This window comes from Syzygium oleosum, unplaced genomic scaffold (assembly GCF_021117445.2).
Source record: "Syzygium oleosum isolate NSW1041296 unplaced genomic scaffold, Sole_v2.1 Sole_v2.30, whole genome shotgun sequence".
Classification (NCBI taxonomy): Eukaryota; Viridiplantae; Streptophyta; class Magnoliopsida; order Myrtales; family Myrtaceae; genus Syzygium; species Syzygium oleosum.
The window spans coordinates 818,574-831,049 of NW_026607514.1; the positions used below are offsets into that span (position 1 = coordinate 818,574).

At 39.9% G+C, this 12,476-nt stretch overlaps 1 protein-coding gene across 2 annotated transcripts; it reads right to left on the reverse strand.

Annotated features, from left to right (window-relative positions):
- Positions 1 to 7,191: 7,191 nt before the first annotated feature.
- On the reverse strand, positions 7,192 to 9,885 carry LOC115694210 (auxin efflux carrier component 5-like). Of its 2 annotated transcripts, XM_056304066.1 has the most exons (5): positions 9,053 to 9,880; positions 8,813 to 8,898; positions 8,543 to 8,700; positions 7,650 to 7,726; positions 7,192 to 7,542 (listed from the first exon to the last, which is right to left on the reverse strand). In XM_056304066.1, exons 1-5 carry the CDS (start codon positions 9,748 to 9,750, stop codon positions 7,470 to 7,472), a joined length of 1,092 nt encoding a protein of 363 aa, XP_056160041.1. In that variant the 5' UTR covers positions 9,751 to 9,880; the 3' UTR covers positions 7,192 to 7,469. The 2 variants fall into 2 exon arrangements, with proteins under 2 accessions (XP_056160041.1, XP_056160042.1); XM_056304067.1 differs by lacking the exon at positions 7,192 to 7,542 and having other exon boundaries at positions 7,646 to 7,726; positions 9,053 to 9,885.
- Positions 9,886 to 12,476: the final 2,591 nt, after the last annotated feature.

Consider the following 12,476-nt stretch of genomic DNA (forward strand, 5'->3'; position numbering starts at 1 on the left):
TCGGGCTTGATTTACATTCGAACGTCTTGATAGAACCAAAGAGAAATTATAGTGAGGCAATTAAGCTGATTACATGAGAAACAGCACGTTTGCTAATCTAATAATGGATGGCTGTATATGGCTGTTAGACACCTGAATTTTTGTCGACAATTCAAGCGCCCATTCTTATAAAAGTACAAATGTAGAAAATAGCAAAAACAAGAATAGATAAATAAATAAGATAGAAAGAGGAAAAGAAAAGAAAAGAAAAGAAAATAAGGAGCCCGGTCGATCAATGCATATAGCCTAATTCAACACTCTAGCCCAAACCCATTTGCGCAACAATTTGGCTCTTTAAAGTTTAAATTGAAGTACGGGCTCGCTGGACCCACGAAATTTGAGTCTACAATATTGGTCGAGGCTTATTAAGGAGAATTACCAAAAAAGTCCTAAACTTATTACAATAATATCAATTCGGTTCTAAACTTTTTTTTTTTTTATCAATTGAGTCCTAAACATTTTGTATTAGTGTCGATTCAGTCCATTCGGTCAATTTGAGTCCTCAATGTTGGTCAAGGCTTATTAAGATACAAACAAGGCCCTTTCCTCTCATTGTTGATTTCATGAGAGCTCTCGTGATTGTATGGATATAATGCATAAAATTGGTACGTACATTTTAATGGTAAAATGACACATTCGTTAAATTATTTTTTTTCGTCTTATAAGGAAAGGGTTAATACCACGAAAAATCCTAAACCGGTACACTTGTGACACATTTACCCCAAACTATTTTTTTGACCATAAAAAACCCTAAACTGGTACACCTGTGACAATTTTACCCCAAACATACCACAAAAAACTTTAAACTGGTACACATGTGACAATTTTACCCCGAACTAATTTTTAGTATTATTTTTTTATTTTTTTGAATTTTTTTGAATTTTTTCTTTTCTCTTCTTTTCTTTTCCTTCACCTTCAACCTCTGGCCGGTCGCCGGTCCGGCGACCGGCCAGAGGCGGAAGCCGGCGAGGGCCACCCTCGCCCGACGCCGGATCTGGCGAAGGCGACCCTCGCCTGCGTCGGGCGAGGGCCGTCCTCTCCTGCCCAGGGCAAGGGCGACCCTCGCCCAACGCAGCGAGGGCGGCCTCGCCCGACGCAGCGAGGTTCGCCTCGCCGATCCGGCGAGGGCAGCCTTGCCCCCGCCGCGCGAGGGCGACCCTCGCCTGCGTCGGGCGAGGGTCGCCCTTGCCCTGGGCGGGCGAGGACGGCCCTCGCCCGACGCCGGCGAGGGCGGCCCTCGCCGGCTTCCGCCTCTGGCCGGTCGCCGGACCGGCGACCGGCCAGGGTCTGAAGATGAAAAAAAAAAGAAAAGAAAAGAATAAAAAATAAATAAAAATTCGAAAAAAAAAAAAAAAATAATATTAAAATTTTAATTCATGGTAAAATTGTCACATATGTACCAGTTTAGGGTTTTTTGTGGTAAGTTCAGGGTAAAATTATCACAGGTGTACCAGTTTGGGGTTTTTGGTGGTCAAAAAAATAGTTCAGGGTAAAATTATCACAGGTGTACCAGTTTGGGGTTTTTTATGGTCAAAAAAATAGTTTGGGGTAAATGTGTCATAAGTGTACCAGTTTAGGGTTTTTCGTGGTATTAACCCTAAGGAAAAGCACTTCCAATGCAATTTTAGGGTGCGTTTATTTCACGGAAAACAATTTCCATGAGAACACTTTCCTCATTTTTCAGCGTTTGGTTTATTTAGGAAAATAAGTCAACAGAAAATGTTTTCCTAGTCAACACAAAATATTTTCTTACCAAAGCTTAAATTCAGGAAAATGATTTTTCCTTTAAAAAAATCGGAAAACGTTTTCCAAAGTATGACTAGATATCGACGCTTAGACTCGAAACTCTATGCTTGAGCATGAAACCCCCACGTTGGTTCCCGAGTCCCGACATTTACGACCATACCTCAATGGCCAGGCTTGAGACCTTGGTGTCCAAGGCCCAGGCCCCCGACACCCATGCCCGGGTCCATCGAAGCTGAGCCCGAACCCCTGGTGCCTGTACTTAATGCTCCGACACCCAAACTCGGGTCCATAAAGGCTGTGCTCAGGTCATCGATACTCGAGCTCTAGTCCAGACCCCCGACCCGAATCCACATAGGTCGTGCGCAGGTCCTCAGCTCTTAGGCTCGGATCCTTAATGAAAGGATTGTTTTTATTAAAATATTTAATTAAAAAAATGAATTTTTATTTATTTATTTATTTTAAAAATTCATTTATTATTATTTTAAAAAAAATCGAATTATTTATTATTTATTTTTCTTTTATTTTCTTTTTTCTTTCTATTCTTTCTTTTTCTTTTTCTTCTTCCTCAAGCAGGTCGCCGGCCACGGCGACGGCCAATGGGCAAGCTCGAGGCGAGCCTCGAGCTCACCCGAGGCCGGTGAGCTCAAGGCTTGGCTGATCCAAGCGAGCTCAAGCTCCACCGAGGCCGGCGAGTTCGAGCTCGACTGAGGCTAGCGAGCTTACGGCTCGGCCGAGGCCGGCAAGTTCGCGGCTCGCTAGATCCAGGAGAGGCGAACGAGCTCGAGCTCGCCTATGGCCATCGCCGGGCAAGCCTCAAGCTCGCCGATGGTCGTCGCCGGCTGGTCGCGGTGGTGGGAGGAGGAGGGAGGAGGAAAAAGAAAAAGGAAAGAAAAGAAAAAAGAAAAAGAAAAGAGAAAAAAGAAAATTAAAAAATAATAAAAAATTCAATTTTTTTCAAAAAAAGAAATAAAGAAATAAAAAGAGAAATAAAGAATTCAAATTTTAAAAATTTTAAAAAGTCATTTTTTTCCTAAAATAAAATCATGAGATTTAAATCATTTTCCAATGAAATCCAAATATCAGAAATGATTTTCCGGAAAACATTTTCCTTTATCATTGAGTTTTCCGAGAAACAAACGCACTGGTGCATTTGTTTCTTGGAAAACTCAATGATAAAGGCAGAAAATCATTTTCCAGGAAAATGCTTAGTTTTCCTTTGTTTGGTAATATGTAATAAAAATCATTTTCTGACATTTGGATTTTATTGGAAAATGATTTCAATCTCATGACTTTATTTCAGGCAAAAAACAATCGAATTTTTTTAATTATGTTTAATTTATTTGTATATTTTATTTTCTTTTTAAAAAATTCAAATTTTTAATTTTCTTTTTTCTTCTCTTTCCTTTTCTTTTATTTCCTTTTCTTTCTCCTCCTTCCTCCGTCGCGACTAACCGGCAACACCTTGGCAATGGCCCCAGGCGAGCTCGAGCTCGCCGACCTTAGGCGAGCCGCAAGCCCATCGGCCTCGGGAGAGCCTGAGCTCACCTGGATCTGGCGAGCCATGAGCTTGCAAGGATTAGCCGAGATCGGATTCGCCTGGATCTGGTGAGCCGCGAGCTCGTCGGCCTTGGCTGAGCCCTAGCTCACCTGGATCTGCCGAGCCTCGAGCTCAACGGCCTCGGGCGAGGTCAAGACGAGGTGGAGGCGGCAAGGTCAGGCTGGCGAGGCTCAACCTCGCCCGAGGCCGAGCTCGCCGGATCCCGACGAGACTCAAGCTCGCCACGCTGAGGTTGGTGAGCTCGGCCTTGCCTGAGGCTGGCCGTCGCTAGCCCACGCTTGTGGCTAGTCGTCGGCGACCGGCGGAGGGAGGAAGAAGGAAAAAGAAGAAAAGAAAAAGAAAAGAAAGAAAAGAAAAGAAAAATAAAATATTAACAAATTTAAGATAATCAATTCCGGAAAGTGTCCTCGCCTTCTTAAAGTAAGGAATTCACTTTCCTAAATGTATACATGAATGCTTTCCTTGATCGGAAAGTGTTTTTGTTGACCAAATCATTTTCGGACAACCTAACGGATGAAAGTCCAGAAAATACTTTTCTGAAAAACAATTTCACCAAAACAAATGCACCATTATATGGAAAATCTACAATTTTTAATACACGGATTGTGTAAAATAAACGATTTACCTTTTGCGGGTTATTTTTGGACACAAATACTGTAGTTTTTAAATACAATAATTAGACTAAATTTTATACAAGTTCTTACATAAATTTTTTTAATCCAATTTAATATTATAACAAAATAACGTACTTCTCACCCCGGCACATCTTCCTAAACGTGAGATTCCGTAGACGTGGCACAAAAGATTACCTTTAATTGTCCCAAAACATATCATCTTAGAGTCATTAAGAGAGGGAACCTTACTTAGTAACTTATGTCGCTTAATCCCCCACCTCGATAAGTATCATATATTATATGTATGCGCACGCATATATGTCCAAAATATTAGATGGGAAGGCTCTTCTTTTCTGCACGCGAGATGCCGTGTTGATCTACATCGACTGCAAACGAGATGGAATCGAGCACACTGTGCGATTAGAATAATCTTTATGTTGTAAGCAACCGACCCAAGATGAGAAAAGGGAGAAACATGAACATCTTCCGATTCAAGCCATGTGAGGGGTCGACGGTGGAAGAACTAACTGGAGAAGATTCACATAGCCATTTGAAGAGATATGACATTCTTATTGCCATTAAAACAAAAAGCCCGTCTGATCACGAGTGCGTGCATTCCCTTTTCTCTTCTCTTTCCATACGTACCATCGAACCTAGAATATCTTCCTTTTAACGCATAAACAAACAGAGAGAGAGAGAGAGAGAGAGAGAGAGAGAGAGAGAGAGAGAGAGAGAGAGAGAGAGAGAGAGAGAGAGCGCTATTGGGATAATATGTATGGACATTAAATTTCCAGATGGGAATCTGAATTTGTTTCCCCATGAAGCTAATACACACTTGCATGGTTATGATATGGTACGTCCTGCCACACATCTTTCACCCTTTGAATAGCTAAGAGTTGTTGACCCAAAAAAAAAGAATAGCCAAGAGTTCCTGAGAGAGAGAGAGAGGGAGTATTGGGGAAGAGAAATTCAATTTTCATGCACATGTTCATTGTGGTTTGCACATGTCAAGTGTCATAAACCACGAAAATCGGAATGTCTACTATACCTTGAGCATAAATCCAACTTTAGTTGTTTGGTTTGATGTTTTCCTGGCAAGAATTCTTAATCCAACATATTATTAAACCAGATCAGACCAAACTTGAGCGAAAGAACTGCATCTTCATGCAAATATTTTTCAAGAGAATTATGCCTTTTGTAGGAGAGACATATGACCGTTCATCTACTCAATTAAAATAGTCACATTTATGAAGCAGCTTCTGAAGTAGCTCAAAATGGCAGGTTTACACCAGCTATGTTTTGCTGCATTGACAACCTTTCTGAATAGTTTCTTTTAGAATATTTTCATCGAATATTGGTTGTTTATTCATCGTTATATTACAAGGAGATATTACCTACACTAACTCTAAATAGTCAGACTTGCTGGGTGTGCCCTGAATTTCTAGCTCAATGAGGATTTCTTGCATGGATGGCTAGCATTGAAATCTGAATACTTATGAAGGAGGTGGTTTAGTATTGCCCAGCTTTCCCGCATCGGCTTCAACCGTAGAAAAGGGTATTGCAGCTTTTGTTAAATGTCTGGCAAGCACTACATAGTTGCAACTTCTTCACAACTACAACAATACTTTTACAACTTTTCCGAAGTTGCCTCCACCCAGCTTCAAGAAGTAGTAGTTTTGGAACATACATTGCCACACATGTGATAAATATGACATTTCGCTGCAAAAGTATGACATAACATAGCTACCGAGCAACCAAAGCTATATTAAACGGACTCGAAGAAAGATAAGCAAAGAATACTATTTTGAATCTTGCCGGTTCCCTATTTTGAATAGGATAATGGTTAGCATTCAATCTCAAAGTAGAAGAGGAGACAACGCGTACAAGCCTCATCATCTAGGGTGTACTTAACACTGTCTGTTACTTGTGAGAAGTTATTGCAAGGTTTATAGACATGTGAACTAATATCATCTCAATCATTAACAATATGGGACTTATCTGGGGTCGACATGATCAACAATCAAGATGAGTTTGATTTACATGATCTATAGATCATACAACAAGATTTCAGTGTAGGTTGCAAAACGGACTTAATCGAACCCATTAGCATCTCTAGCTAGGACTGACCAACGATGGAGTTTGGTTCGATAAGCTGGGGTGTCCTACTCGATTTCTCATATTCCTTATTTCACCCATTAATTCACCTCATGACGTGAGAACCCAGCTCTGATTCTTCCTTTCTCATTTACTTAATTTCATTTGGGGATTTCAGCAATCGTATTCCTAGTTCTTCAAACTCAAGTGTGTTGTTCATGCGATTTCACTCTGTTTTGCCTTTGATAACCCGATGCCAAACCATCTCTTGCATTGCTTTCATGAATACCATTATAAGAATTATTTATTGATCCTTTTGCCGATATATGTGGAGTTTCGGGTTTCATGAATACAAACGAAGCTCGCGATCAAGGAAAAAGGGTCGAGCTTAATTCACATTTTAACATTTACGAATATATTATATTGAGGCAAACTGATTACATGAGAAAGAGCCAAATTCCTTGCATGAAAGAAATATTCTTTGATGTTTCATTGGTATAAGAGATCGTCTAGGGTTTTTCTTTGATGCTAGTGACTATGAACCTGTCCTACGCACGGAAAAATTAACTTATTACGATATTATTCAGGAAATTAAAAACCCAAAAGGCTAATTTTTTTAAAATGGTGTGTAAATTACATATTCATTGATAGGGTAAAAAGAAAATGAGGATCGTGGAACTTTTAGTCGACGCTGCCAGTCGACGTCAATTGGAGATGGAGAAGAACTCTGACACGAATTCCTAATAAACGAGAAATGCAATCTCTCTTATATTATCGTGCTCTTAGTAAATTGAACATCTGGAATTGTTTAGTTCACTCCACAAACGAGTCTTCACAATATCAATAATTAATAAGCAGGAGTCAACTTTATAATGTTCAATATAGAAAACCGGAATTGAGCACGTTTGATAATCTCAAGTAATCATTAATAACCATAAGTCAAGAACATGATCCTTAATTCATGAAAATTACAATCATGATTAACATGAAAATAATCATGCCTTCGCTGCCTCACACTCCACAATCAAAGTACTCAAAATCTATAAAGCGGAAGAATTGTTTACTAACTATGGAAATATACTGATTGACATAGCAATAGTTACGGACGGATTATAAGATGAAAGATCGCTAAAAGAATCGGTAACGAATTTCTCGTTGCATCGTCATGTAATGCATTGAACGTGGTTCGCTTGATCCCATACGGTGCAATCGGCTTAATCAAAATTCAAGAGAAAGAAGAACATGAGGATAATTGAAGAAGAGTGTGTACGACACTACATATCAACCCCTTGTGGCTGGAAAGGAAAGGACCCCAACTTTCCCTCACCAAAGAAAAAAGAGGGACAAAAAAAGGAAGACCCAAAAAAAAAAGACGAAAAATTTGAAAAAAGATGGAAGATTTTCAACTCTCCAAGGAATCAGTGGACGAACTCGAGAATTGCAAAATATGCAAGCAGCACCGGCAAGGAGACCATCATTCCAAAGATCACCCTGCAATCAACAATCAAAAAAAGTTGTTAATTATAAAGATGGACTGTTAAAGCACTACTTTAATGTTCATGTGATGTATTGGATTAGCAGAAGAAAGATGTACTTACGCAGTGCTAAGCACATCTGCATGCTGTCCATATTCTTTGGCGTAGATGAAGGACGTAATCGATTGTGGCAGTGCTGCCTGCAAAACAAAAATAATCACATTTTTAAAGATATCCAAAGATCCACTTCGACTACTCTTTGCGAACGTCCATTGACCCGTCCACATGTTGGGTGGTCTTGGATCTCTCAAGGATGAGGCTTTTCCTCACACTTATAAACTGATTACTAGTCCAATCCACAACCGATTGGAATAACGCAAACAATCTACCCTTCACACATTGGGCCCAAGGCCATAGGGGTGTCAAAAACCAAATCGAAAACAAAACCAAATCAACCTGAAATTTCATGCATTTTCGATTATGTTTCTGTTACGGTTCGGATAATGAGAAAATAACCATTCTTTTCTTCTAGTTCGGGTTATTTCGGTTCGATTCGGTTAATCAAACCAAACTAAAATTCTTAACAATAACTGAATGCTCTTTCTCACTCCTCTCATAATCGCCATGAGAAACCCGAATATCCGGCTTTCTCGTCCGAACCGAAATCTGAACCGATTCAATCCGAACCAAACTGAGGTTTTCGATTTGGTTCATATTAGGTTTGGCTCAAGATTCGGTTCGGTTCAAACGTACACCGTAATGGTTCAGTTCGAATTTTTCAAAAAACTCGAACCAAACTGTTGACACCCCTACTGGGTCGGAGTAACAGATTTGTTGATAATCTGAGCTCTGATACCATTGTTAAGTAATCTTGGACCTTTCTCACCCCAAAAGATAGCCCAAAAGGGTAAAACTTTCTATCACACTTTTAAACTGATCACCTGCCCCTTCCTCAATCAATGTCAAGTTGGCAGATGTGACCCACAAGATTACTCCGAACAACAAGAGATCGATACCTGGATGATAGCGACACGGAGGACATCACCACGCAAGCCCAAGGCAATAGAACTGATGGCCATGGCCGCCGGACCGGCAACGAACCTCAAAACCATCCCGAACAGGGTCAAGCTCGGCCCACATGCTATCAATTTCTCCTGCAGTGCCATGAACATCCCTGCACACACGCATACACTCGTTAATTAACATCAAACCTAGGTTCTCTTCATGTTGTGGAATATATGTCTATGATCAATATCGGAATAAACGAGAAAGAATCTCATTCTCACCCATACTAAACATGGCAGTGCCTGTCCCAGCTTTTGACAGGATTAATATGCATCCATCCATTATGCTTGGCATCTTAATGTGCCACCTACGCATTCAAATATATGGAAATTAATCCCGACATGTACGTAGTTAGTGAGTAACAATTTCATTAATCATCAAATTATATATATTTGTAAATATATACCCACACATATATACACACACGGAGTTTTATTAATATCTTTTCTAACTTAATTTACCTGTTTGCAATGAACGCCCAAGCTATACCAACTATGCATGCATAGGAGTTTGGGTTCATGGCAAGCTTCGTCCAAACAGTCCTCATGAGAGACCAAAATGATGGCCTACTAGAGCTCACCATCATCCCCATCCTCCCTTCCAAATCGACTTCGGCCTTCGTATCGACGGCTGTCCGTGCTGGCGAGTCACCCTCTGTGGAGGACGATGACGACAAGATGTCGAGCCCCGCCCGCCTCATCTCCAGTACAAAAAGCAGTGACGTGAGCCACACGATCGCCTGGAACACCGAGCCCTGGATGACCAGGTCCACGCCCATTGATCCGTACATGGCCTTGAGCAGGGGGACGCCGACGACGAGCGAGTTGGTCAGCGTGCACAGCGAGAAGCTGGTAATGGACCAGCAATAGCTCCCTTTGGTGCTGCATTTGGCCCAAAACGCTAGCACCACAACTATGATGACCTTGGAGACGACGTCGGCGGCGATGAACATGTAGTTCCACTTGAAGGGATCAACATGGGCCGTGAACTCGAAGGTGAAGAGAGGGAGGGTGAAATAGCAAACAAGCCTGTTTATCGCATCGCACTGGTCTGGATTAAAAATCTTCCACCACTTCACCGATCCGTAACCCAACATCAACGCGACATATAGCGGCACCATCGCCTCCACCACCTTATACACATCCTCCAACCCTATCATTCTCTATGTAACCTACCTCTCTCTCTCTCTCTCTCTGTATGTTTTTCTTTATCAAGTAATCAAGCTCTTCACTGGGCTTGGTAGGCTAACGGAACGGTTGCTGAAGAAGACTGCGACGAAGTAGTCAAAACTCGAAGGAGAGTACTTATACTCGAGGAACGCGAGAGACGAAAAGCATGCATGCAATGCGACGCAAGCCTCTCTTTTTTTAAAACTTTTAATGTTTTTATTGGTACAATTATTTAAGTGATGATAGCCGTTCATTCAGGGAGGTGGGTATATTGGATTCTCGATTCCTGAAGGCGGACACGGATTGTGGTGAGTGCACGAAAGAGGCACAGTTGCTTTCGGGACAAATAGGTCAGGCTTGTGGTCAGCATTCTCTAAGTCCCTTTTTCTAAAAGAATAAGAATGAGGTCCAGAGATTATTCTATACCACCATCTTGCAACTAGCTAGGGTTTCTGGATTTGTGTAGAAAGATCATTATTGGTTATTACAAATTCTTGGGTCTCACCCAAAAGGTGGCTCTTCTATATTCTTGTGGGGGTTTAGAGATATACATATAGTCCCTCGTGTAAACATTACGTCCAAGGAAGCTTTTGGTATAAACATTACGTCCAAGGAAGCTTTTGGTATAATAAACCAAGTATTTGCTATACTGACAAGATAGATCTATTTGACTTAATCTAAAAAGTCAATTCCCACAAATTCTTGAAACTGGCCTTTTGTTTTGTCCAATGAACAGGGTCGATCGTACCTTGGTCAATGTTGCCATTTTCTTTAAAACTATTGGTAAAATGAAATGGCTCAAGTCCCTTATGCCGAAACTTTAATCTTAAAGATGTATAAATTCATTAAACCCCCCGAAGTAGAATTTTGAAAATGTTGAAAGCCAAGGCTCGGTGGGAGTTGCGTTAGGCTAAAAGACTTTGGAACTGCTAGACTTTGGCTCAAGGACCTTTAAGAATGTGTTGTCAAGCACGTCAGCTTTGGCACAAAAGCCTTTGGAGGCCAAAATGATTTTGGAAATGCTCTCTCAAACGCACCCAAAGTCCTAATTTAAGATCTCTTAAGCATTTCAGTGTCATTATATAGATCTTGATAGCATTTCATGATTTTCTATTTGTGAAAATACGTATATGGGTAAAAGAAAATGAAAAAACCAAATGATTTTCAGCAATTTTCCAGCTAGGGTTTGTGCTTTTTAAGCTGGAGCAGACCATGAGAATCGATTTGAGGGTTGAACAGCAGTTTTGTCTAGCTTCATGGTGCCCTGGGAAGCGACTGTATTAAGTGATGTGAAGTGGTCTACTTCAGTATAATCTAATTATCATCCAAGTGATGTGACGATTGATCCTCTTGGCACTAATTTTTGTCGTGTGAACCGTTGAGAGAATCATAGAACCAATTCCCATCGATATTATTGTCGTATGCTGGCCAAAATGCAGTGGAACACACGTAGAAAATCAAGTGAGATAATCTCCACTCGTTGATATTCTTGCTTTTTGTCAATTTCATGTACGCAAATGCTTCTAATTGGATGGCCTTAGATGACTTAGAATCGAAAAGAATTCATGTAGGCGATAACGTAATTCTTTATGCGAAAAATACCGATTTAAAGGATTTGAAATCTTCATGATTTTTCACAATAAGAGGGATGAAGACATACATTATCCATAGCAATAACATTGAAAATAATTGTTGCAGAAACATAAGAAAAGAAGAAATCTAATTTATCTTCCTTAACCCACTTTTATCTTAACGTATCTTATCTAACGGAGGATAAAATACAACCTTTTGTTGTCTTGGGTGGAAAGAGAACCAGGCTTTATTTATACAGGTTATCAATAGGTGCCTTCATTCATGTCTTCAATAGGTGCCTTCCATCAAAGTACATCCTACCTTCAAAGAGTTACATCTCTTCGTAGAACTGTAACTTCTCATAAGAATTGCACATTTTCATAATAGTTGCATCTCTTTATAAGAACTGTAACTTCAAGTAAGAATTGCACCTTTTCATAAGAGGTGCATCTCTTCATAACCAACATGATTTTGTTATAGCATTTAAATAATTATTAAACCATTAATTAATAATATCATGTTGGCCATAATTATTCTTACACTTCATAATTAATATAGGAGAGGCGGTTCGTGTTTGCAGGAATAGGTTGTAAAACTAGTCAACCAAACACAGCACGATTATTTAATCTAGTTGACGTACGAAACATGAATACTATCTAAAAATTATCAGGGTAGACACGACTCGTGTATCATGATTGAAATTGCATTTTCTTTATGTTTAATTCTTCGTTACCTGTCATGAAAAATATACAAAAATCACATCTTGCATATCAGTAGCTTTGGATTGCATTATTATTGAATAGTTACATTTGCATAGGTCACGTCATATATTGAAAAGGATAAAAAAAACATTTAGATTGCATATAGGTTATGCATCTATCATATCACTACATCTTTGTCTTTGATCTTTAGTTAACAGGTGTCTTTGGATTGAATCATGGGACTTTGCTTTGCTTTGCTTGCTCACTGCATCTCAGGTTCTTTACTCTTTTTAGAAATTTATTTGATACTTTAATTATTGAGTGTTGTTTTTATTTTTTGCACACCATGCATGATCACTCTCACATGTTAGCAGTTTAGGCTTAAAATTGACAAAAACTGCTTGCAAAACATTTTTGAGATAAAATGAAAAGGTGCCGAAAGG